The 20,192-nt window shown below is 49.5% G+C and overlaps 7 protein-coding genes across 7 annotated transcripts; 5 read left to right on the forward strand and 2 right to left on the reverse strand.

Moving 5' to 3' along the window:
* The first annotated feature begins 395 nt into the window (after positions 1-395).
* BO86DRAFT_387374 (splicing factor ESS-2 family protein) lies at positions 396-2,415 on the forward strand. The gene is made up of 2 exons (XM_025671570.1): positions 396-2,065; positions 2,123-2,415. Exon 1 carries the CDS (start codon positions 505-507, stop codon positions 1,936-1,938), a length of 1,434 nt encoding a protein of 477 aa, XP_025529814.1. The 5' UTR covers positions 396-504; the 3' UTR covers positions 1,939-2,065; positions 2,123-2,415.
* A 229-nt stretch (positions 2,416-2,644) lies between these two features.
* Positions 2,645-7,158, reverse strand: BO86DRAFT_397565 (magnesium transporter CorA family protein; the record flags this gene model as incomplete). The annotated part of the gene is made up of 4 exons (XM_025673502.1): positions 2,645-3,315; positions 3,377-4,497; positions 5,143-5,718; positions 5,780-7,158. 4 exons carry the CDS (start codon positions 7,156-7,158, stop codon positions 2,645-2,647), a joined length of 3,747 nt encoding a protein of 1,248 aa, XP_025529815.1.
* Positions 7,159-9,250: 2,092 nt separating this feature from the next.
* On the forward strand, positions 9,251-10,902 carry BO86DRAFT_357692 (homoserine kinase). The gene is made up of 3 exons (XM_025669713.1): positions 9,251-9,861; positions 9,940-10,238; positions 10,327-10,902. Exons 1-3 carry the CDS (start codon positions 9,432-9,434, stop codon positions 10,666-10,668), a joined length of 1,071 nt encoding a protein of 356 aa, XP_025529816.1. The 5' UTR covers positions 9,251-9,431; the 3' UTR covers positions 10,669-10,902.
* Positions 10,903-11,171: 269 nt separating this feature from the next.
* On the forward strand, positions 11,172-11,805 carry BO86DRAFT_387378 (signal peptidase complex subunit 1). The gene is made up of 3 exons (XM_025671571.1): positions 11,172-11,250; positions 11,319-11,378; positions 11,469-11,805. Exons 1-3 carry the CDS (start codon positions 11,203-11,205, stop codon positions 11,667-11,669), a joined length of 309 nt encoding a protein of 102 aa, XP_025529817.1. The 5' UTR covers positions 11,172-11,202; the 3' UTR covers positions 11,670-11,805.
* Positions 11,656-12,795, reverse strand: BO86DRAFT_387379 (SCF ubiquitin ligase complex subunit HRT1). Its single transcript, XM_025671572.1, has 5 exons — positions 12,692-12,795; positions 12,335-12,613; positions 12,195-12,273; positions 12,064-12,134; positions 11,656-12,001 (listed from the first exon to the last, which is right to left on the reverse strand). The coding sequence occupies exons 2-5, from the start codon at positions 12,446-12,448 to the stop codon at positions 11,903-11,905; spliced, it is 363 nt and encodes a 120-aa protein (XP_025529818.1). The 5' UTR covers positions 12,449-12,613; positions 12,692-12,795; the 3' UTR covers positions 11,656-11,902.
* A 165-nt stretch (positions 12,796-12,960) lies between these two features.
* On the forward strand, positions 12,961-14,782 carry BO86DRAFT_357700 (proline-rich nuclear receptor coactivator motif-containing protein; the record flags this gene model as incomplete). The annotated part of the gene is made up of 2 exons (XM_025669714.1): positions 12,961-14,458; positions 14,501-14,782. The coding sequence occupies exons 1-2, from the start codon at positions 13,370-13,372 to the stop codon at positions 14,780-14,782; spliced, it is 1,371 nt and encodes a 456-aa protein (XP_025529819.1). The 5' UTR covers positions 12,961-13,369.
* A 3,152-nt stretch (positions 14,783-17,934) lies between these two features.
* On the forward strand, positions 17,935-19,852 carry BO86DRAFT_22509 (SMI1/KNR4 family protein). The gene is made up of 2 exons (XM_025666948.1): positions 17,935-18,130; positions 18,226-19,852. The coding sequence occupies exons 1-2, from the start codon at positions 18,120-18,122 to the stop codon at positions 19,766-19,768; spliced, it is 1,554 nt and encodes a 517-aa protein (XP_025529820.1). The 5' UTR covers positions 17,935-18,119; the 3' UTR covers positions 19,769-19,852.
* The last annotated feature ends 340 nt before the right edge of the window (positions 19,853-20,192 follow it).

Genomic DNA, 20,192 nt, shown 5'->3' on the forward strand with positions numbered 1-20,192 from the left:
GGTCGTGACTAGATCAGCTTGCATGTATGCTCAATATTACTCTTGCCTGTTGCTTGTGTTCTCTCCAGCATCGATGGTCGCTTGGGTTCTAGTTGCAATTCAATTCATCAAGAAGAGAAGGATAACGGGTTTGGTTCGAGAAGGAATATCGATCATCACAGGCTATCGCTCAAGAACCACAAAAGAGTTAGTGTATTGCTAGACTTAAGGGTACTGTACGGAATATGTTCACACACCGATGAGCACAGTATAGCACTGACGTATTCCATCTACCGAGATGCAAGCTGGAAGGGAGATGCCATGACGACGATCCTCACCGCTTCCCGGCGGTATAACATTCTGCTGGGTTATCTCTAAGCATTGCCGCCTCTTTTCTTTCGCTCTCACAATCTATACATCCACCCACTTCTTATCTTTCGTGTCAGCATGCATCTCACATTCATTTCTCGCACTCCGCATATTGACCATAGATAAGAATCTCTGCATACTCATCAAACTCAAATAATGTCTGTGTCTTCGCAAGCCTTAATCAAGCGTCAAAGCAACAACAGCTTGATGCCTCCTCCGCCTCCACCGAAGCGCATCAAACGACCGGCCACCGTGCTTGATGAAGACGTCTACACCGACGCTCTCTCAGAAATCATTGCACGCGATTATTTCCCTGGCCTACTGGAGGCCCAGGTGAAGCAGGACTATCTAAATGCATTAGACTCGCAGAATCAAGAGTGGATTGCTAGTTCAAAGAAGAAATTATCCGATTTAGTGCAAACTCCTGGAAGAGTCCGAACTCGCACTGGCTCTGCCATGACACCACGGCTCACTGGAACTGGGAAACCAGGGGATACTCCGATGACCTGGGGCGGTGATACCCCTTTGTCGACGACTTCTGCTTTCTCATCAGGAAACCATACACCAGTGGCCGAAACCCAGCGCCAAGCTCCAGATGTGAGTCGGCTGGGGTTGCTGGAATTTCAAGCCAAGTACACTAGTGAGGACAATGAATCCTTCAACAAGTTGTTAGACAAGCGAAATTCCAAGCATCGGGAGAAATATGCCTGGCTTTGGAACGGGAACAAGATCCCGACCGCGCGACAGATCGCTCATCATCGACAGGAGGCCAAGCGGATCGCGGCCCAGGGAGGTAACCCAGACCAGAACAACCAGGCATTGATCAAGACCGACCTGGACGCTCGACCCTCTCAGCCCGACACTTGGAAGACGCATCCGGAGAATTCACTCATGTTTGCGCCTTCATCCGTCGAAGACATTCATGAGACGACTCAGCAGAAAGCGGAAGCTGCATCTCGAGCAGCGCCGAAATGCGTGGTATACCAGAACACTCGCCTTCCCAATGAGACTCTCCAGCACACTTCCGGGACTATCCCTCCACCTTCGCCATCGATATCGGCTATCAAGGATGCTATCGCCGGACGTCCTCGCCCGACTGATTCCGAGCCAGGGTACAATGGCGGGGAAACACCCCGAGTGAATGGATATGCGTTTGTGGATGAAGATGAGTCCGAGTATGACCGTACCTCACCCAGGGGCGATGGCTCCATAACGGACGACTTCTACTTGCTCGGAAGCGGTGATGCGGCCCCGAATCCGTTCCAGATAACAGAAAATCGCAAACGTGAAGATCTTCACCATCGTATGGTTGACCGCGTGGCACGGACGAGACGTGCGGAAAAAGCCACCCGCGAGACTAAAACTCCTGTGGCAATGACCCCTAGATTCGCCAGCAGTCCGCAACTCGACTTTGGGCAGCAGGCACTAGGTGCAGCTACTCCTGGGATCAGAGCAGGCAAGATGCTGACACCTGCAGGGCAGAAGCTGCTCAATCAAGTGGGAAGCACTCCCCGCCCAGGTGGTTCGTTTACCGGTTCGTCGTCTAATTTGAGAAACATGTGGACACCAACTCCTAGGAGGTGCAAATGATGGTGCTCTTTTTTTTCGCCGTTTCAATTCCCTTATCATTTTTCTTGTCTTTCAATACCTTTCCTATGAGCGTTTCTCTCTCGCATGACTAGATACCATCACACAAACAACGGCGTTCTGCATCGAGGTTTGTCAGTTGCCATTCTAATCAGCGGTAGGATACATTGCTGACTTTAAGTGTCAGCTTCTCAAATTAGTTCTTTCCTCAGCCATACAGGGATGCAGGCAACTAGTGCTTGTACGTCTTTCTATGCATTCAATTACTAGAAGCTCTTGATTACCACCATCTAGGGTATTTGAGGCTGCATTGGCGACTTGGAACTTGTTCCCACCGCTTGTATCAAGATTGAGATACCTGAAGTCGAGGGGAACATAGAGGTCATCTCGAATGAACCGAGCCTTCCGGCCAAGGATACTCATATCATGCGCGAAATAAATGGTCTCCAGGTAATTCAGCGCACTTAAGTCAACATCAATAAGTTAATACACATTCAGTAACATCATAGGTCAATCCAAGAAGGGTATCTATTTTCGTATATGTCCAAGAACACACAAAAATCTCATCTCTCACGGTGTCGGGGTCAATGAGTCCCAGGACCTGATTCACGCATAACTCCCCACCCCCAAAAGAAGGAAGGGGAAAGTAGAGCGAGCCGGCCAGCGTGGGACAGCACTTAATGGGGGGAGGGAAGGTGTCTAGAGTCTATTAAAGTGCCCACAGCGCGGTCCATAGGGCGGTCAGGGCAAAAAAAGCGTTCCATACATTGTGACGGAGACCCGCCGCCATATTCAGATAGTACGCAGCTCCCAAGTAGCTGCAGGTGATATCGCCATTTGAGTCCCGGACCCCGTAGGAAGAATTTAACCACTGCCCCACGGGACAACTGAAGCCTAAAGCGGACGGACAATTTCGGACGAGACTGTGGCAGACGTCCTGGCAGGGGAGGATCTCCTTATAGGGACCCGGCTTGATGTCAGTGTCGATCAACGGGTTCCGTGATTGGTTTGTGGCAGGGTTAGTCAATAGACTACTGTTGGTGATGGAGGTGCCGTTTAAAAATGCCTGGCCCGCATTGCGGACTTGAAGAAAGGAGTCGGTGCTCGAGAAGTCTTGGCACCGGGGAATCGTTACAGCGCAAAGCCACTGCTTGTAGGCCTCGGCGCAGCTGTCGCAGGAGACAGCGAGGGAGAACATGGTTTCGCTGGAAGCATTGCACTGGACTTGTTGAAGAGAGTAATTGAAATTTTGGTAGAGAGATGCAGCATTGTCGTCATAGAATGTGCGTAAGGTCGAGGTTTGGGCGGACAAGTTCGATGGCACGGCATAGGCGACTTCTGAGCAGAATGAAAGGTCGTACACCAGTGCACAGTTGTCCTCTGTCCTTCTATCAGTAATGTCTCTGCATATGAGGCAGCAGGGTCCGACTGTAGAGCTCACCTGTCTTCGTAGTGAAATTCATCGGCTTCCAGACCTTCCCACCGCCACCTATTATCCCATTACCTGCACTGGTAGAATTGCCATATCGGGCCAGGATCCCAATGTAGGTAGAGCTTTTATTCAGACCAGTGGCATAGAGTTGTTCCTTAGGCCGGAACTTATCACCGCGTGCAGTCATACTGGACTCCACGTCCTTCATACCGATCTGCGCAAGCCGATCGAGGGCACAAAAGGATCGCTCCAGGCCCGAGACCGCAGTGCTGTTCAAGTTATTGGCAAACATTGTGTACGGGGGTGTCTTGTTCATCCATATGCTGATGTCCTGGGCGTCGATATCTGTGTCGGTGAGGTTTTTCGTCGTGAAGAGTGCGGCTTTTGTGTCCGAGTCCACCAGGTATAGAAGCTGATCCTCGGTATTTACATCGTGAAAAAAGGCATCGGTGGATACTGCAATTTGGTACGTGTACGACCCCGAATACTGCGTGTCATTAGGAGAGGTGACCCCGATATACATATTCCCGTCCGCTTCCAGAGTCGTGCCCATATAGCCCTCCTCGGCGGCAAACACCTGTTGTTCCGCACTATCTTTGTCGGGGCCGGGCTTCTCAAGTGTGTCGGACAGCGAGACGAAGACCTGCAGTTGTGGCACCGTGGACGAGGAACCGGTCGCATCTTCCGACTTGTTGAGACTCGGTTTCGAGCAGGCTGTCAGGGATAGATATATGGTCGTCGATCGTTTTGCAATATCTTTGCTCCGTTTCGAAGTGGTGTCATTGGTGCTATCGCCAGCGATCGAATCTGTAGGGAAATACCAGTGCTGAGTCTCACCCAAACTCAGCGTGCCTTCCTGGTACTGGTTGTTTCCCAGGGATGACACCCCAGTCGGGGCTCGACGGACCAAGTCTAGTTCACGTCCCCGAGTCTCTTCAAACTCCAGCCCATTATATGAGTCCAGTGGGAACCCAAACCGTGCGTCGACATCGCCGAGGTATATGGTCCCGTGGCTAGTAATGGCCAGCTGCGTCGAGGATTCTTCTTCAGCATCGTGAGCAGAGACGGGACCAGCGCAAAGAGTCACTGCGAGAGCGACCAAGAAAATAACCGCATCGGCGATCGCAAGCCTGTGCGACAAAGCCATTATGGATAGATGTGGTCACGTCCCTCCTGAGCGCAATTAATGTGATCATTTGGTTATCCAAAAGGGATGTGCTTCCTCTCACGGCTGAGGCCAGCCGAGTCGTGAGAGAGTTAACGAGTAGATGGAACAACAGTAGATGGAACAACAGGTTCAATCTACTCTGTCGAGGAATGAAGAAAGCGTTCTGATGGGTGTACAGTACAGTACAGTACAGTACAGTATAGTATAATACAGTACAGTACACCTCTGTCGGGAGCATTCGATGCCTCGGCCTACTGCGCCACAGATATCAAACAGGAGAATCACGTCACCCCCCCCCTCCCTTTGAATGCTTGTAGATTTCATATGAGCTTATCTTCGATAGAAGAAATTATGGAGATGCATTTAGGACCACATAAGATACACATATATCTCTCTATAGTATATATACACTATCTGGAGCCCCCCGCCCAGCTTCTTCAATACACTTTTCTCAAATTCAACAGACAACAGCACAAACAGCACAGAACACGAAGAGATTAGGGCCAAACCATGATATGCAAAAGTTCGATGACAAACAAGCATGATTCCAAAATCAAATCAAGTCAATCAAAGACCAGGTAATCGAAATCGAGTATGCCTGCCTTACACAAGCTTGTAGCGACGTGCGGCCACTCCGCTAATGATGATAATAGCACCAATGACGCCGATGATCCCGAAAAACCACGCAAGGCTCTCGGTGTGTTGTCCAGGGACCTCCACATTCATACCAAAGAGACCGCAAATGAGGTTCATGGGCACGAGCATGGTGGCAATGAGTGTCACCTTGCTGAGAACTTTGTTGACATGATTGCCCAGCATCAGGTTGGTTACATTCAGCTGCGCAAGATAGTTGGTGTGCGAGCGGCTAAGCATTTTTTCAAAATGGGCCAGATTAGACATCATGGTTACAACGTGATCCTGGATGTCGCCTAGATATAGGCCAATGTCACCGCGAGGCGTCACTGAGTACTGTTCATTGCAGCGTTTCGAAAAGCCCCGAATAACATCGGCCTTACCACCCAAGAGTCGCATCAAACTCATGACCTTTTTGCGAAGGCCGCCAATGCGTGGTAGGAAGGACTCAAAATCATCCATACGCGCGATGAACACAAGGTCTTCAATAGCCTCCGACTCGACCTCTATTTCACGGATCACGGGCCCAAAACTATCCACGATATCGTCGCTAGTCCATCACACATTAGCTCACAAGAGCATGACAGCCCACAAATTTGATTCCAACTTACATCATCGCATAACAGATCCAGTCGCTGCTGAGTGAGACATAATCGCGAAGCTTTCCGATTCGCTTCCGAACATTAGCTGCATGTGGATTCTCAGTGAATGAGAACGAAAGCACTCCATCGCGGAAGACAACCATATAAAAATTCACGGGCTCCATGAATTGCTCGCTGGTTTTATCCATCTGGTAAAAGGTCCTGAAGCAGACAAAATAATACTGCTTGAAAAGCTCGACCTTCTCGCGAGCTTCCTGGGTTAGGATGTCCTCCGTTGTCAAAGGGTGGATGGAGAAAGCTCTGGACAAAGCACCCACTTCGTCTTCTGTAGGATTCAACACGTCAAGCCACCAGACGCCACCATCCGGGCCAAGCTGGAAGAGATCACGGAAAGTGTCCCCGGGCAAGACCAGGTCACCCAACTCTGCAGCATGCACAGTACTTTGAGATTCGGAAGAGAAAAAGCCAAACCGGGTGGGCTCATTCTCATTCTTCATGTTCTCAAGTAACTCCTTCTCATTCGAAACTTCCGCAAATAGCTTTTCATTCTTCGCGGAAATCGAATCCAGTATATCATCAGATGAATTCTCTGTGCTTGAAGATCGTTTCGTGCCATCACTGTCGAAATTATGGACGCCCGCACGAAGGTCGTAGAAAATACGCGGTTTCTTGCTCTGTGAGCTCAGACTATGCTTACGTCTGCTTGTTGTGGGCTTCGCTTGCTGGCTGAGCGCGACAAATTCTTCCAGCTCCTCGTAATCAATGACTGGGATTCTGCCAGGCTGCTCGAATGTTGGCACACAACCATCATCGGTGGGCTCCAGTTGTGCGTCCCCAGCCTGCGGCCGTATCACACTGGCATTGCTGAACGTTGGGCGGCGATGGTGCGTACCGCCGGAAACAGTACGTTGAAGAATGGCCTCAAGATCAGGAGCTCCGTGGCTCTCCAGGGTATTCGCCCGTTCCCGGCGACGTGGATCTGCGAACGCCTCGACTGAGTTAGGCGGGGAGGTCGATCGAGCTGATACGGATGACTCGCGCGACAAGTTGGCATAATCCTGATGTGTGCGGCTGTAAGCGCGACCATGCCGGACATTGCCGGTGGGATCAACAGAGAAACGACGTCCCAGTGCCGTGAGATCTTGAATAGATCGATCGTCGTCGACAACTGCTTGCTCAAAGTCGCGCGAAAAGGACCCGGCCTCTCGCAGGGCGTCCTGTATAATGAGCAAGTCTGGGCGTTGGGGAGTCTCTGGGTGCAAACCCTGCGGTGCGGTATTTTGCCGGCTAAGCGGCACATCGGGTGCGGCGTCCATTCGAGGCGGATCCAGCTGAAAACGGTGGTCATCGAGTTCGGGGACAGGAGTGCTGTATCTAGTGAGAAACATGTATTTCTCGGACTTTGGTGACTCAGACATTGTGCTGGAATCGATTTCTATGTAGTCGCTGTGTTTCGGTACTAGTCGATCAAAATTTTTTATAGGATGCGCGTTGCAAGCGGCTGGTACTGAGCGCCCTGGCTACTTGATTCTCGGCGAGTTCCGCTGGGCTCAAGAACGCGATATTGCACACAGGATGATGGGTGAATTCCCAGGAGTATTTGCTCCTCCATCCATTAGCCAGACCCGTCGGTAGGGCCTGGCATTACCGATGCGCGTCCGTGTGCCAGCTTCAGGATCGCTGGGAAATCGTATTAGGGGGGTCTAGTGTCGCCCCCGCAGAAGACCCTGAACTTAGGGCCCAAAAGAGGGTGAGGGAGGGAGGACTGGTTGTAGCGAAGGCCCGCCAACTTGACTGGATCAAGTAAATAGGAGCGTTGTCGCTCCAGGGGGTTGCAACGGAGGTGGATGGACAAAGGAAAGTCCTTTGACCAGTGTCTTCGAGGCCTGCCTCAAGATTCGAGCAATGACGTTAAGACGGCCGATTTTGGCACTAGCAGAACAAGAGTGCGTGCCAGAAATTCAGGTTGATGATCGATGCTGGGAAGGGGCGATCCCAAGCTCAGCACCAACACTAGGAAGTGATGAATGTGTTATTAGAGGTTGGTTTGTTGCAAAGTCGGTTAAAATGACTTGTGTGAGGCCGCAAAGCCAGACTTTGCTCAGGAACTAGGTTGGACACAGTGCACTCGGGAAGAGAACTTCACACACAAAGTTAGTCACCACTATTCAAAAGTCCTTTCGAAACACAAAACAGACCTTCTGTAGAATCAACAAAAGATGGGGTGGGTTGTGGTAATTCTGAACTGTCCACCTAGAAAAGGTGATTCCGTCTTTAAGCCCAGAGACGAAGAGGGGAATGGAAGGGGGAGGGGGAGTGAGGGAAGAGGGAGGCACAAAACCGGAGTTGGGTTGGTCAATGATTTATTTTACCCACATACAACGGCTCAAGTAGGCGGGCAGAGATTTCCGCTCGAGGGCCAGACTGCCCTGTGTAATTGCATAACCACAGCTTGTATATTTTGTTTCTCTTCTCTGTCTCTGTTTTTTTACTCAGGTCTGAGTGAACAGGGGGCGTGAATGATTCCACCGTGGACTCTTCAAGGTTAGCTTCTTTAGCTTCTACTTATAGAATGTTGACTTGGCCAGTGTATGTACATCTTACAGACAAGAGAGCACAAGAGAACACCTCACGAAGATTAGTACGGAGCGAGTGAGTAAAGCGAGATTGAGGTATTGTACTGTACTTACAGTACTTGACAACTTTAGTCCAGACACCAACCGTCTGGCACTTCAAATTACCATACCTTTTACTGTTCCGATATCTACTCTAGCGGGGGTCGCGGACAGTCAGCAACAGCAGCCCATGCTTTCAAGAGAAACTAGTTAGGCACTTCGCATCATGAGGTGATTTCGGATGTTGTTTACAGTACTAGGTACATATTGGTATGTTTTCACATATGGTCATGATCGGTCGTGGTACTATAAACTGAGTTTATAGTATGAGTATGGAAACCCAGTGGAGGTTCCCATAGATGCCCTCGACCTCCAAGTGTACTACTGTAAGTCTTTTCTCCCGAGGCCCACCTCCTCTTCAAAGATTCTCATTCTGGAGCGCATCAGGCACCAATTTTATATTTAGCTCCAGTATGTCTTCCGTCCCGAGTACGGAAGTCCATGTTCTAGCCGGTAGATTAGTTGATTGGTCGCATGTAATGTCGGTAATCATGGAATCTTCCGTCCTTCAAAGATTATACTCGTATCACCGCCTATTACTTACTTACCCTCGTGGTCACAGGGATGGTTTCGGTTCTTTCGCTGGACGTGAGAGACCCGGTTCATGTTGCAAGGTTGTTGAAGTAGCCAATTCCCTGAATACGTACATGCGGTCGTCAGAGAGTAGTTAGTAGGTAAATACTCTGATTTGTAGAAATCGTCAACTCGACTCTGCATAGTTTAGCTTCTCTGGGTCCGACCTCGGCCGATCATCGGTCGGTCCCCTTCCTTCCCAGAAGTTGAATTTTCGGCTGCGCGCACGCGCCAAGACATGAAGAGTCACCGAGACGAGCAACTTGGAATCGAGTCGACTTCTATCAAAAGTACAGTACTCCGTACTTTGGATCCCATTATCATTCTTCCAGGCCGTCCCCTTGACCTCTATCGTTTTTTGAAATCCGTTCTCTTGCTCAAGGCCTCTGGTCTTGCCTAACTTTTTGAACACAATGGCTTCTCCCACCTCGTTTTCGTTAAAGATTCCCTGCTCCTCCGCCAATATCGGACCTGGTTTTGATGTGATCGGCCTGGCATTGTCCCTTCATCTCGAAATTCAAGTCACCATTGATACCTCTAAGAGCTCTTCTCAACAACCACTCAATTGTGTGATCACTTATGAGGACCGGAGCAACAGCGTCGAGAAGATCGACCTGGACCCGGAAGTGAATCTGATCACCCGTGTAGCTCTATATGTACTTAGATGCCATGACCAGAGGGCATTCCCCGCTGAGACCCATGTGCACATTGTAAACCCAATTCCACTGGGCCGGGGTCTCGGCTCATCAGGCACTGCAGTCGTGGCCGGTGTAATGCTGGGAAATGAAGTAGGCCGTCTGGGTCTGAGCAAGGAGCGGATGCTAGATTATTGCTTAATGATAGGTGAGTCATCCCACAAGTGAGGTGCAGAGCAGCCATGACTCTACCGGGGCAGCGGGACGGTGCTGACTATGTCTACAGAGCGACACCCTGACAACGTTGCTGCCTCGCTCTTTGGGGGTTTCGTCGGAACCTACCTCAACGAGCTCAAGCCTGAGGACGTAGCGCGCAAGGAAATCCCCCTTAGTGAAGTCCTTCCCGCCCCCGCCGGTGGCGTTGATACCGGAAAGAGGCCCCCTGAGCCTCCTATTGGAATCGGCCACTATAGGAAGTTTCAGTGGGCCAAGGAAATCAAGGCCATCGCTATCATCCCCGACTTTGTGGTGCCAACCGCCAACGCCAGAAGCGTCTTGCCGACTTCCTACTCGCGAGCGGATGTGGTAAGTTTTTCTGAGCCCTCGTTTCGTACCTGGCGTACGGGGTTTATCAAAGAGATGTATCACGGCACTAATTGATCACGTCAATCAGGTTTACAACCTCCAACGCGCTGCTTTGCTCCCTGCCGCCCTGGGCAGTTCCCCCCCGGACCCGGACATGATCTATCTGGCTATGCAAGACAAGGTTCATCAGCCTTATCGCCAGACTCTTATTCCGGGTCTGACGGAGATTCTCCAGTCGATGAATCCACGTACTCAGCCTGGTCTCTTGGGAATATGCCTTTCTGGCGCGGGTCCAACTATTTTGGCTCTAGCAACCGACAATTTCGAGGAGATCGCAGATCGTATCATTGCTCGCTTTGCTTCCAATAATATCACTTGTCAGTGGAAGCTGCTCGAGCCTGCCCAAGCCGGTGCCACTATCCAGTACTAAAGCACGTGCCAATTTGCCACAATTCCGTCCCGCTTTCTACGAGAATTCACATAGGACTACAGATCTGAAGCATGATTCTATGGTCTTGATAGCGTGCCAGTCTGTGAATTACTAATAGATTACCGGAGCAAAGCATGCACACAGGAAATGGGTGCTAGGATCATAAAGCGGACTTGCTACTTAACGACCTATAAGTTATAATGGGAAATTGCCCTTTATCTTAGGGGCCTCTAGAATTACTTGCATGGAGATAGGCTTAGCCCCCATAGAGTTGACTATGTAATTACTCAACCAACAAACCCTGCTGGTGTTGACTGTATTTTTGTTTGTTTAGCTGGTGATCAATGCAAGTCGCTGCACACGGTGGCTTATCTGTATCGGAGCCCCGATAAGTCAAAGGCGGTGGAGATAATGCCACGACTTCAACTCGTGCTGCCGTTATTACGTAGAAGGGGCTGTGTCTGACCACGAAGAGTCAAAGCCGACTGTGAGCGTCAATTATTCTCATCGAAGTGCACATCCACAGAAGTCGCCATGGACAATTTGCTATCACCTATCCAGGACGCTTTGGAAGGCCAAATAGTAAGTGGAGTGCACCTCGTTGGTCGAACACATCCAAGGCACTAACCCAGTCCTTTCTACCTTGACAGGACTACCAAGGCCAGCACATGGCAGAACTTCTTTCCACAGTCCTTCTCATCATCTCAGGTGTGAGTACAAGCATGCTGGATTCGCCCATGTCGCTGTTTCTGTTCCTCGCTATTTCTGTCCCATGGGCCGCTTACAAGTATTATTGAAAGGCTATTGCTTTCCTTGTGGGATACATTCAGCAAGACATTCATCTAACCCTCTGGGTTGGACTCGCGGGTACCGCAACAACCGGCTTGGTGGTGATCCCTCCTTGGCCAATGTACAACAAGAGGCCCGAAAAATGGCTGGCACCGACGTCGGCGGGTATGGGAGTTGCAGGGGTCATGGTAGATGGTGTAAAGGTTGCATGAGATTTAGCTGTGGACTTTACAATTCATTCTGAGCCTTATTCGATCACGGTTGTCCGCATCCCTCAGGAACAGCCCAGATCTGTATGAATATTTCAAAAGTCACTGCTAGGAATGCAAAAGAAACCCGCTCAACGCCACCCAATCCCTCCCAATCCGATCATACTCAGTTAGAGAATGTACGAGCGAGGCCATGGCCAGCCTGCTGTCTAGACCCAATCGCAGCAGACATGAGTCTACCGGCCATACTTTTGAAACTCCCAGTCTCTGTTGTCTAAAGGGCAGACTTGGCGGGTTTTTAGCCATCGTGAGATACAGTGGAAGTGGAAGGCGTGCTTGGCAGGAGTAATACCGATCAGTGCTCTGTACCCCAAAAGCAGGGAGAGGACAAACTCACATTACAGATGCCCCAAGCTACTGTACACTCTTCCGTCGTAGACGAACCTTGATTTGCCTGGCATTCGATGCCTGCAAAAATAATATGTCAGACACGTCAGGCATCAGGTTAAGGGAAGATGACAGCCGTACATAAATCCATGATATGGTTGCGGCAAATCGCACAGTTGTCGACAACAATGTCCCAAGCCCACAGAGCCACAGCATTCCACTAGGGCGATACTTGTGTTATTTCCATGTGCAGATAGGAGAATGGCTTCACGTGGCTATACCTTCTTGACCTCGAACTTTTTCTTGCCATCACTGGAGGCATCTGTGGCCTTGGACATCTCCTTCACCTTAGAGGCGCCAGAAGTGGTCGCCTCTTTCATTTCCACATCCGCCATTTTCAATTGTGTCGGGGTCGTTCCTTATATGTTCGGTGAGCGCGGGTTTGTAGGCGAAGACCAGAGGATGTCTTCTCTAGTTGCGGGGGACTCGGAAGAGGGGCGCGCAGCTTGAAGGATTACGTAGGGTTCGGGTTGGTAGAGCTCGATTAGTTAAACTAGGTCCTGTTCCGGGTCAGTTGCGGTGTACGTACAGTGTAGGCAGGGCAATTAGCGCGAGACGCCTTGATTACTAGGACGTACGCAATGAGACACACTTCTGACACAAGGGCTTCTGCAATAACTGCCAAAACTTCTTATAGTTCGTGATTACCAAATGGTGGACTAAGAGGGCAGATGTCTCGAAGAGGTGTTAACTTACTGAAAACAATTGCTACCTGATCCTCGGCCGACTTTACTATACGTAGTGAGCCAAGGTGGGCGGCGGATGCTGAGTCATCACTGTTCACCCCCGCTCCTGCCCCCAGCCTTTCTTCTTCCCGCCCTTCCCATGGTCCAACAATCACTTTGAACCCAACCCAGCTTCAGCGACTTCCTACAATGTTTCCCCGCCTGCTTTCTTTACTCTGTCTTCCATCGCTCGTCTAAATGTGAGCATGTCTAGGATCTCAGGCTTATACTTCTTATCGTTCTCGTACTCATTCCAAACTTGATCTTGTACACAGAAGCTTTGCATATCTTCCCCGTTCACACCCTCCGATCCAAGGCCAACTGGTTGGGCTACACCTCACCATCATACTGCTCAATTGTCACTTCGTCGTCTCTTGAGATTCTAGTGTCAGGTTATCCAGTACAGGCTGCTGGGCACACTGCGTAGTACAGCGAAATCTTCGCCTAATTATTTTGACTTGGCTCTACTTGTCATCACGCTTGTTTTCTCATTTCCGCTTCCGAAGCCGTGTCTATCAAAGCCATTTCACAATGTCAACCCAATCACCCACTCCTCCAACGCCAAAGGGTCCTCGAAACAATCGTCGGAATTCAAAAAGAAATACCACGCCGCTGTCTCAGAAGGCCGCCTTACTGGCAACCCCGCCCTCGTCGCCACCGCGGAATCAGAGTCCTGGCGGAACCGCCACTGACTCTTCTTTCAACTATAACCCTAGTGCGTCTAAGAAGAAACCTGCGCGGACCAACAGAAAACCTCGCGATGCATCAAGGGCCTCTCCTGTTTCTTACAACGGGCACCGGCATACCTCCTCGCACTCACACAATCTTTCCACTCCCCAAGCGAAGGACAGCTCGCATTATGCAGGTCCTACCTTTCATGCATCGCCAGCGCCATCGGCCCTTCCAATACCAAGTTTTTTTTCTAAATCGTTACCTGAGTCGGACATTTCGTCGGGACTAGAAGCCGACAACGACAATCTCGATATCAGTCCAGAATCAGAAAGTACGCCCTCCAAATCCAGAGTGCATCCGGTCTATGAGGATGAAGGACGCCAACCCACCCCACTCGATTTCCTCTTCAAAGCTGCAGTTGAAGCTCGAAATGCTCAGCAGCCGCATAGTCCGGAGTCGATTATGAGGATATCATCCCCACAAACTGATTCGAAAGCCCTTTATAACCGCAGTACCATCGGCGCTGGCGCTAGCGATGGACTGTTCACAGCCGATGTGGATAGTCCTGAAAGCGGTCAATCGCTTATCGGGGCCTCGTTCGCTGCATCCTACAAGGATCGCATGAACGCTCTACGATCAGCCAGTTCACCCTCTCCTTCAACAGGCCACCTGGATGAAAATGAACGACAGGTCAAGACAGAGGCTTTGAAGAGCTTGCTGCTCAACCCTCGTCCTCAGAGACCGTCCTCAGCTTCAGTTACAGCCCAGAAACAACATGGAAACTTCAGTGGGCATCCTTCTGCCAATCACAATGTGCCTCACTTTGCGACTCCCCTAAGAGCAACTTCTGGGCCACCTGCTTCTTACTCGCATGGCAAGTCCACCGAGCACCAACAATCCGTTCCTGGCACCGGTTCGTATTCGCCATCAATATACACACAACACCACGTTTTTCACCAAGCCCAGCCTCCATACTCGCCTCTTCGAAAGGAGGTTCTCTCAACGAAAGTTGGGAACAGACCGACTGTTCCTGGAGAAGCGCACTACCCTCCCCCACATACATACGGACAGCCAAGGTCTCCGCCTAAGTATGTACAGTACCCAATGTACTATCCCCCACCTCAGCACTCTCCTGTGTCACGTGCCATCTCGGTCAGTCCAGCTGCGCAATCTGTCGATACTAAGAAGATGGAGGATGATTTGCGACGTATATTGAAACTTGATGCGCCCTCCGGTGTTTCAGCTGGTGGCATTCAAAGCTCATTCGCCTGACTACATCTCTACGTCACGAAATACTATCCTTGACTTTTGTGCTCATACTTGTTCCCAATCAATTCTTCTCTTGATGCTTCGGATCTTGAGTACCATCTGTCCAATGACTGATTCGAGCTCAACCCACGCTTCTGAGCGCATCCCGGGCGATACTAATAGTCGTATTCGCACCATTGCATGCCTTTCTTTCAGACTTGATTGATATGTCTTCAAATATTCCGATTTTCCGTCTGGCTCAGTAGCTATTTTTCCCTACTTGCCTTGTTTCTCGTTCCTTATGGGTTTTCGTTTTGGTTCCATCCCCTCCTGTCCGTCCTCCCTTGTTGAAATTCACCGCAGTTCATGTTGGTAACTTTATGTTGTGGATGGCTGGATCATGACTCTCACTGGGATCAATTATACCCCATTTGCATCGAACCTGGAGTCTGGTTGCCTTTTGAGTATTTTTCTCCGGGTGTTGAATCGGTAAGGCTTGATGACCGCGTTGTATGCTTCATTGTTGTTATTGTAGTACTTTCCCTGGTTGTGTTCCTTTTACCACATCTTGTTATGGGGGCTATCTTTCTATTCCTGTGTTGTCCTGATGGTTGCATTCTCTGACCACCCTATATCATGTCAGGATTGTGTGGCACAATGCTTTCTGGCTAGATTACTCATTATGAAGCTGAAGGAATCTCCATTAAGGGCAACCTTGGAGCAGGTGTTGGTGGTACACACGATTCCGCATAACCTCCAGAATCTCTATTATTCCTATGTTTCTATATTTCTCAACATTTACTAATCTGTATCTGCATTCATTACCGTCCATGCCATTCATTACCTGATGTGGTCTTGTCTGCACATAATCATGTACCGGCGGTCTACCATAGCTCTTTTAAGCACCCTGTTTATTGGGACACATGAGTGATGATGCATATAACTACGGGTCAGCGCTGAAGGCGGAGTCCCCACCCCACCCCCCCTTGCTGCTTGTTGCATTGGCGGCAGCAGGCGAGCTTGCCAAGAAGGATCAGAACAGAGGATAATATTCACTGATACTGGCTGCTTAGCGAGGGAGGTAACTTCCTATGAGGGAGGAATTTAGAAGGAAACATGGACATATATTATGTCTGAACATATATGAATATATCAAAACCCTACCTCTGCCTGACGGAGAATGTGAAAAGGGCAAGCTTAAGGAGTAGCGATAGACTCATGATAGCTAGGTATTAGGTATATATTAGAGAATCTGTACATCAGCGTGATCACACCCAATAACCTAAAGGTCGTCATCCCATCTAATTAAGGTAACTTGACTGGAAGACTCAGAGCCCAGAACGCGGACAGAAGCCGCCACGACAACGAAGCCAAGCCTAACGGCGAAATGGTACGGAGTAGTTCCCGATGACCCACTCGGCTTCTGCTCCACTTTGCACTGAAAAATTACGCGGCCAGACAGAAAAGAGCTGATGAAGACGAAGATGGAGTTTGTAGGTTACTTCTACGTATCACTACTATTGTGGATAGGACGTAAAAAAGTAGTGAGTCTGTTGGGACTCTTTGTATCCATGGTTATATATATATATATATATATATATTTATGTACCGTAACATACCGTACCTCATTGTATAACTATAGGGAGCGGAACCTGAGTTCGAACGCCGCTTTAGGGAAAATTGATATTGACACCGGCTGTATTTCTAATACGTCCGGTGTTCAACGCCTCTAAGTAAGCGGTAGGGCTTTCTAAGCTTCTTCCCCTTAATACTATTATACATATATCGATATAGACTCCTAGAACCCTGATAGCAATAACTTCGGCCTCGAAGAGTCCTAGTAGTTCCTAATATAAGAAGTATGCTAACAGAAAAATAAGTATCTCTAGTACCAATGCCGGTTGCATGGGAAAGACTCCTGGCCAATTATCCACATTAGGGGGGGGGTTTGATGATAATTAACTCCTAGGAAGTACCTTATGTACTAGGTATAAGCACTCCGTGACTGGTAGTTAGTTATGAGTACAGAGTTTACAGACAGCAACTTCCTAGTATCCGAATTTAGCTTTAATATTTGTCCAAGAGCGCAGGAATGCAACGCAGTGGCGCTCTCTAGAACCCGGCTTCCCTCGCGCAGAACGTGCATTCAGGAGAATTTCTAGGCAGTTCAATGAAGAAGAAAGAGAGAGAGAGCTGTGGTAGGATTCCGTACAATACAGTACAGTACAATACAATACAATACATTAAGGATAGCCCCATACAGTAAAAGGCGGGAAATCCAGCCAGCCAGTTTCCTGGAGCTGAGCATGGTCTCTCCTTCCTTCCCTGGTTGCGGATGCCCCAAATCCAGGGGGCAATCTTCCCTCACTACTCCGTACAAACAAAGTAGTCATCTAGTAGTTAACTACTTGTAACTTAACTACTGCAGTAAGCAAACTAACCATCTCACAATAATCCCTGATAAAAAGGATGAGTCGTTACTAACTACAGAATACAGGAGCGATATATAAATCAGATCTCAGATTATACTGAGTAACTGCTCTATATAGTGGATTGATTACCTTCCTTACTATTAATATACTTTCCTCTTCTTGCCTCCTTCCCTCCCACTTTCTTCATCCATCCCCAGTTTACTCCGTACTTATCCACGGATTCAGTTGCTTCTTTCCAATCCTGATAGTAAGCATTGTTCACAGGAATAGGCTCTTGAATTCTTTTCCCCCCCATTTTTTCCAGTTTATTATTATTTTTATTGTTGTGGTTCCCCTTCTCGATTCTCCGATCTCTTACTTCTGACCTTCAGGTCCATTTTCCATGATTAATTTGTTCTTTTGAGATCTTTTCTTCTTTTTTTTCTTCTGTAATTCTACTTCTACACTCTCCCTCTCCCTCCCTCTCTCCGCCCCTCTTCCCCCTTCCTTGCCGCCTTCCCCTCCCACTCCGTCCACTTCTCTTCTCTTTCTTCCCTCCCCTTCCTCTCTCTCTCCTCATCTTGATTGTTCTCACACTTACACTCACACTCACAATCTCAAGTCCTCTTTCTCGTCTCCCACTCCCCCCCCTCCCCCCCCTTCCACATCCCTTTTCATCCCCTGGCCCCAAAAGAGCTGTCCATTACAACACGCGATTTTCTCTCATCCATCAATCATTTAATTTCGTCATTCGCATCCACAATCTGAACATATCTTGCAATTCCAGTCCTTGGCCAATACAACAAACTTCGGTTTTCTGCATCGACTCCAGGCACAGAGCCAATGGTCACCCTCCGCTGTTCCTGACCTAGGCAACGAAGAAATATCCGTTCGGACACGCAACTCGGCTTCTTGTTACATCTTCCTCCCTTCCCCACCCGCCTCTCAAAATGGCGAATGCGTAAGTGTTTTATATTCTTTGTGGTTGACGGAAACATACGAAACCATTTATTCATTGACTTTACTGCTGTCCAATCACACTAACCGCTTAGATAGTATCGGTTCAGCATGGCGTTCCTTTTGGCATACAATGACTTCCTATGATCGCCATGCATCCCACGACTCACCTTATCGATCAGGCAAACATGTGCCTCTCAGTCAAAGTCGACACGAGCCACTCACGTCCATTGCGACCAGTGCTATCGAATCGCGCCCGGATTTAACTGCCCCTTACGATGACGACCAGCAAAAAGGCTCGAACGGCTGGTCTGGATCTCCTACGGGCACGGGGTCCCCGCATCGTCCTTATTCGCCTGGTATGCGTTCATTGTCATCACAAAAGCGGCAGTCAACCGACCCCGGTGTGGAAGGAGTCCCGGAGATCCAGATGCAAAGCTTTCACGACGGCGCCCCGCCCCCGCCCCCGGTTGGTCACTCGTGGAGAAAGATTGACAGATGGCTGGAGCACAATTACGAGGAGCTTTTCGATAACTTGTGTGAGGGCTGTACACAGAATGATATCAACGAATTGGAGCACGAACTAGATTGTAGCTTGCCACTAGAGGTTCGGGAGTCGCTGATGATGCACGATGGGCAGGAGCGCCCGGGTTTGCCTACTGGCATCATCTTCGGATGTATGCTCCTCGACTGTGAGGAGATCGTTCAGGAATGGAAGAACTGGAGGACAGTCAATGAAGAATTCTTGAGCAGCTCGATGATGAACGCGGTCCCGAAAGCAGTCGCCAGCTCGTCCTCGGCCGTTCCGCCCACGCAAGCGTCAAATCCCATGTGGAGACAGGATCTTCTCGAGCGTCAGGACTCGCAGCCCCCAAATGCTGTTCAAAAGGCATATGCTCATCCTGCGTGGATACCTCTGGCTCGCGACTGGGGCGGCAATCACATTGCGATTGATTTGGCCCCGGGGCCTGCTGGGAAGTGGGGACAGGTCATCCTCTTTGGTCGCGACTATGATTGCAAATATGTGGTCGCTCGGTCTTGGGCTGCATTTCTGGCCACGTTTGCCGATGATATTTGCAGCGGCAAGGTTCACGTGGACGAAGAGACCAATGAGCTCAAGCTTCTCGAATTCAAGGCGCAGAATGTCGAACCCCCTTATCTCGAGATTTTACGCTGGAGAACTGACCAAAAGTATGGTCGAAAACCACCTCGCCGCAAGACTCCCAGCGGCTTGGGACTGACTACAGGAGGCAAATCTGGCCAAGCATCCCCTTATGGCAGCCCCACCCCGAGTGAAGAACGAGGCAGGTCGCCGCATCGCTTCTCAAATCGCGGTTCTACTCAAAGCCCAAAGACTCAGTTCGGCATCTCAAGTCCCCTGGCTCGCGTCACGGAGGAGGCCACAAGTCCTGTTCACACCACAGCGGATGCTAGTAACTCAGAACTTGCATTCAAGGATGAACAGGCCGAGGATCTGATGGAAATTGCTACTCCCCAGATTTCTGGGAAAGAGAATGACGAAGCACTGAGAGCTGAGTCTGAGCATGGACAGTCAGAAACCGACAAGGGGCTGTCAGACCAACCTCCCGCTGCCGGGTTGAACCCTGAGGTTTTAGGCGAGATGAAAAATGTAACTATCTAGATACTGTTTTGCAGCGCTGTTTTGTTCTTTGTATTTCTGCCCATCCGTTTCCTCTATCATGCCTTCGCTCTGACTATGAGCATTCTATACTTTCGCAGTATTAATGAAGGTTGATCTTTTGTTAGATTGTCGAGCATGCCATTTTCTCCTCAGCTCATTGGTCAGCGATGGGGATATCAACTTATTTTCCGAGTCCATTGTATAAACTTCTCACTTCGTCCTCCATGGCACCAAAGGCTTTTACTTCTGTTTCTCATTCTACCTCATTTACTGTCCGAGCATTTTTCTGTCGATCGTCCTTGCTTAGGAGGTTGTTTGTGGATTTTTTCATCGCCTCCAATCTCTGTCTTATGCCTTCACGATGCTTGTATGTAATCTTACTTGACAATGATGCGGTACTCAACCACTTCCGGCGAGTCACATG

The sequence above is a fragment of the Aspergillus japonicus genome (assembly GCF_003184785.1).
Source record: "Aspergillus japonicus CBS 114.51 unplaced genomic scaffold BO86scaffold_11, whole genome shotgun sequence".
Taxonomy (NCBI): Eukaryota; Fungi; Ascomycota; class Eurotiomycetes; order Eurotiales; family Aspergillaceae; genus Aspergillus; species Aspergillus japonicus.

Excerpts from the sequence above, each read along its gene's own strand:
- BO86DRAFT_387374 (XM_025671570.1), top strand. The coding sequence starts at position 505 with ATGTCTGTGTCTTCGCAAGCCTTAATCAAGCGTCAAAGCAACAACAGC.
- BO86DRAFT_357692 (XM_025669713.1), top strand. The coding sequence starts at position 9,432 with ATGGCTTCTCCCACCTCGTTTTCGTTAAAGATTCCCTGCTCCTCCGCC. Across the intron at positions 9,862-9,939 it reads AGATTATTGCTTAATGATAG|AGCGACACCCTGACAACGTT; the intron begins GTGAGTCATCCC and ends CTATGTCTACAG. Across the intron at positions 10,239-10,326 it reads CCTACTCGCGAGCGGATGTG|GTTTACAACCTCCAACGCGC; the intron begins GTAAGTTTTTCT and ends CACGTCAATCAG.
- BO86DRAFT_387378 (XM_025671571.1), top strand. The coding sequence starts at position 11,203 with ATGGACAATTTGCTATCACCTATCCAGGACGCTTTGGAAGGCCAAATA. Across the intron at positions 11,251-11,318 it reads ACGCTTTGGAAGGCCAAATA|GACTACCAAGGCCAGCACAT; the intron begins GTAAGTGGAGTG and ends CTACCTTGACAG. Across the intron at positions 11,379-11,468 it reads TCCTTCTCATCATCTCAGGT|GCTATTGCTTTCCTTGTGGG; the intron begins GTGAGTACAAGC and ends TATTATTGAAAG.
- BO86DRAFT_387379 (XM_025671572.1), bottom strand. The coding sequence starts at position 12,448 with ATGGCGGATGTGGAAATGAAAGAGGCGACCACTTCTGGCGCCTCTAAG. Across the intron at positions 12,274-12,334 it reads AAAAGTTCGAGGTCAAGAAG|TGGAATGCTGTGGCTCTGTG; the intron begins GTATAGCCACGT and ends GTATCGCCCTAG. Across the intron at positions 12,135-12,194 it reads CAACCATATCATGGATTTAT|GCATCGAATGCCAGGCAAAT; the intron begins GTACGGCTGTCA and ends TTATTTTTGCAG.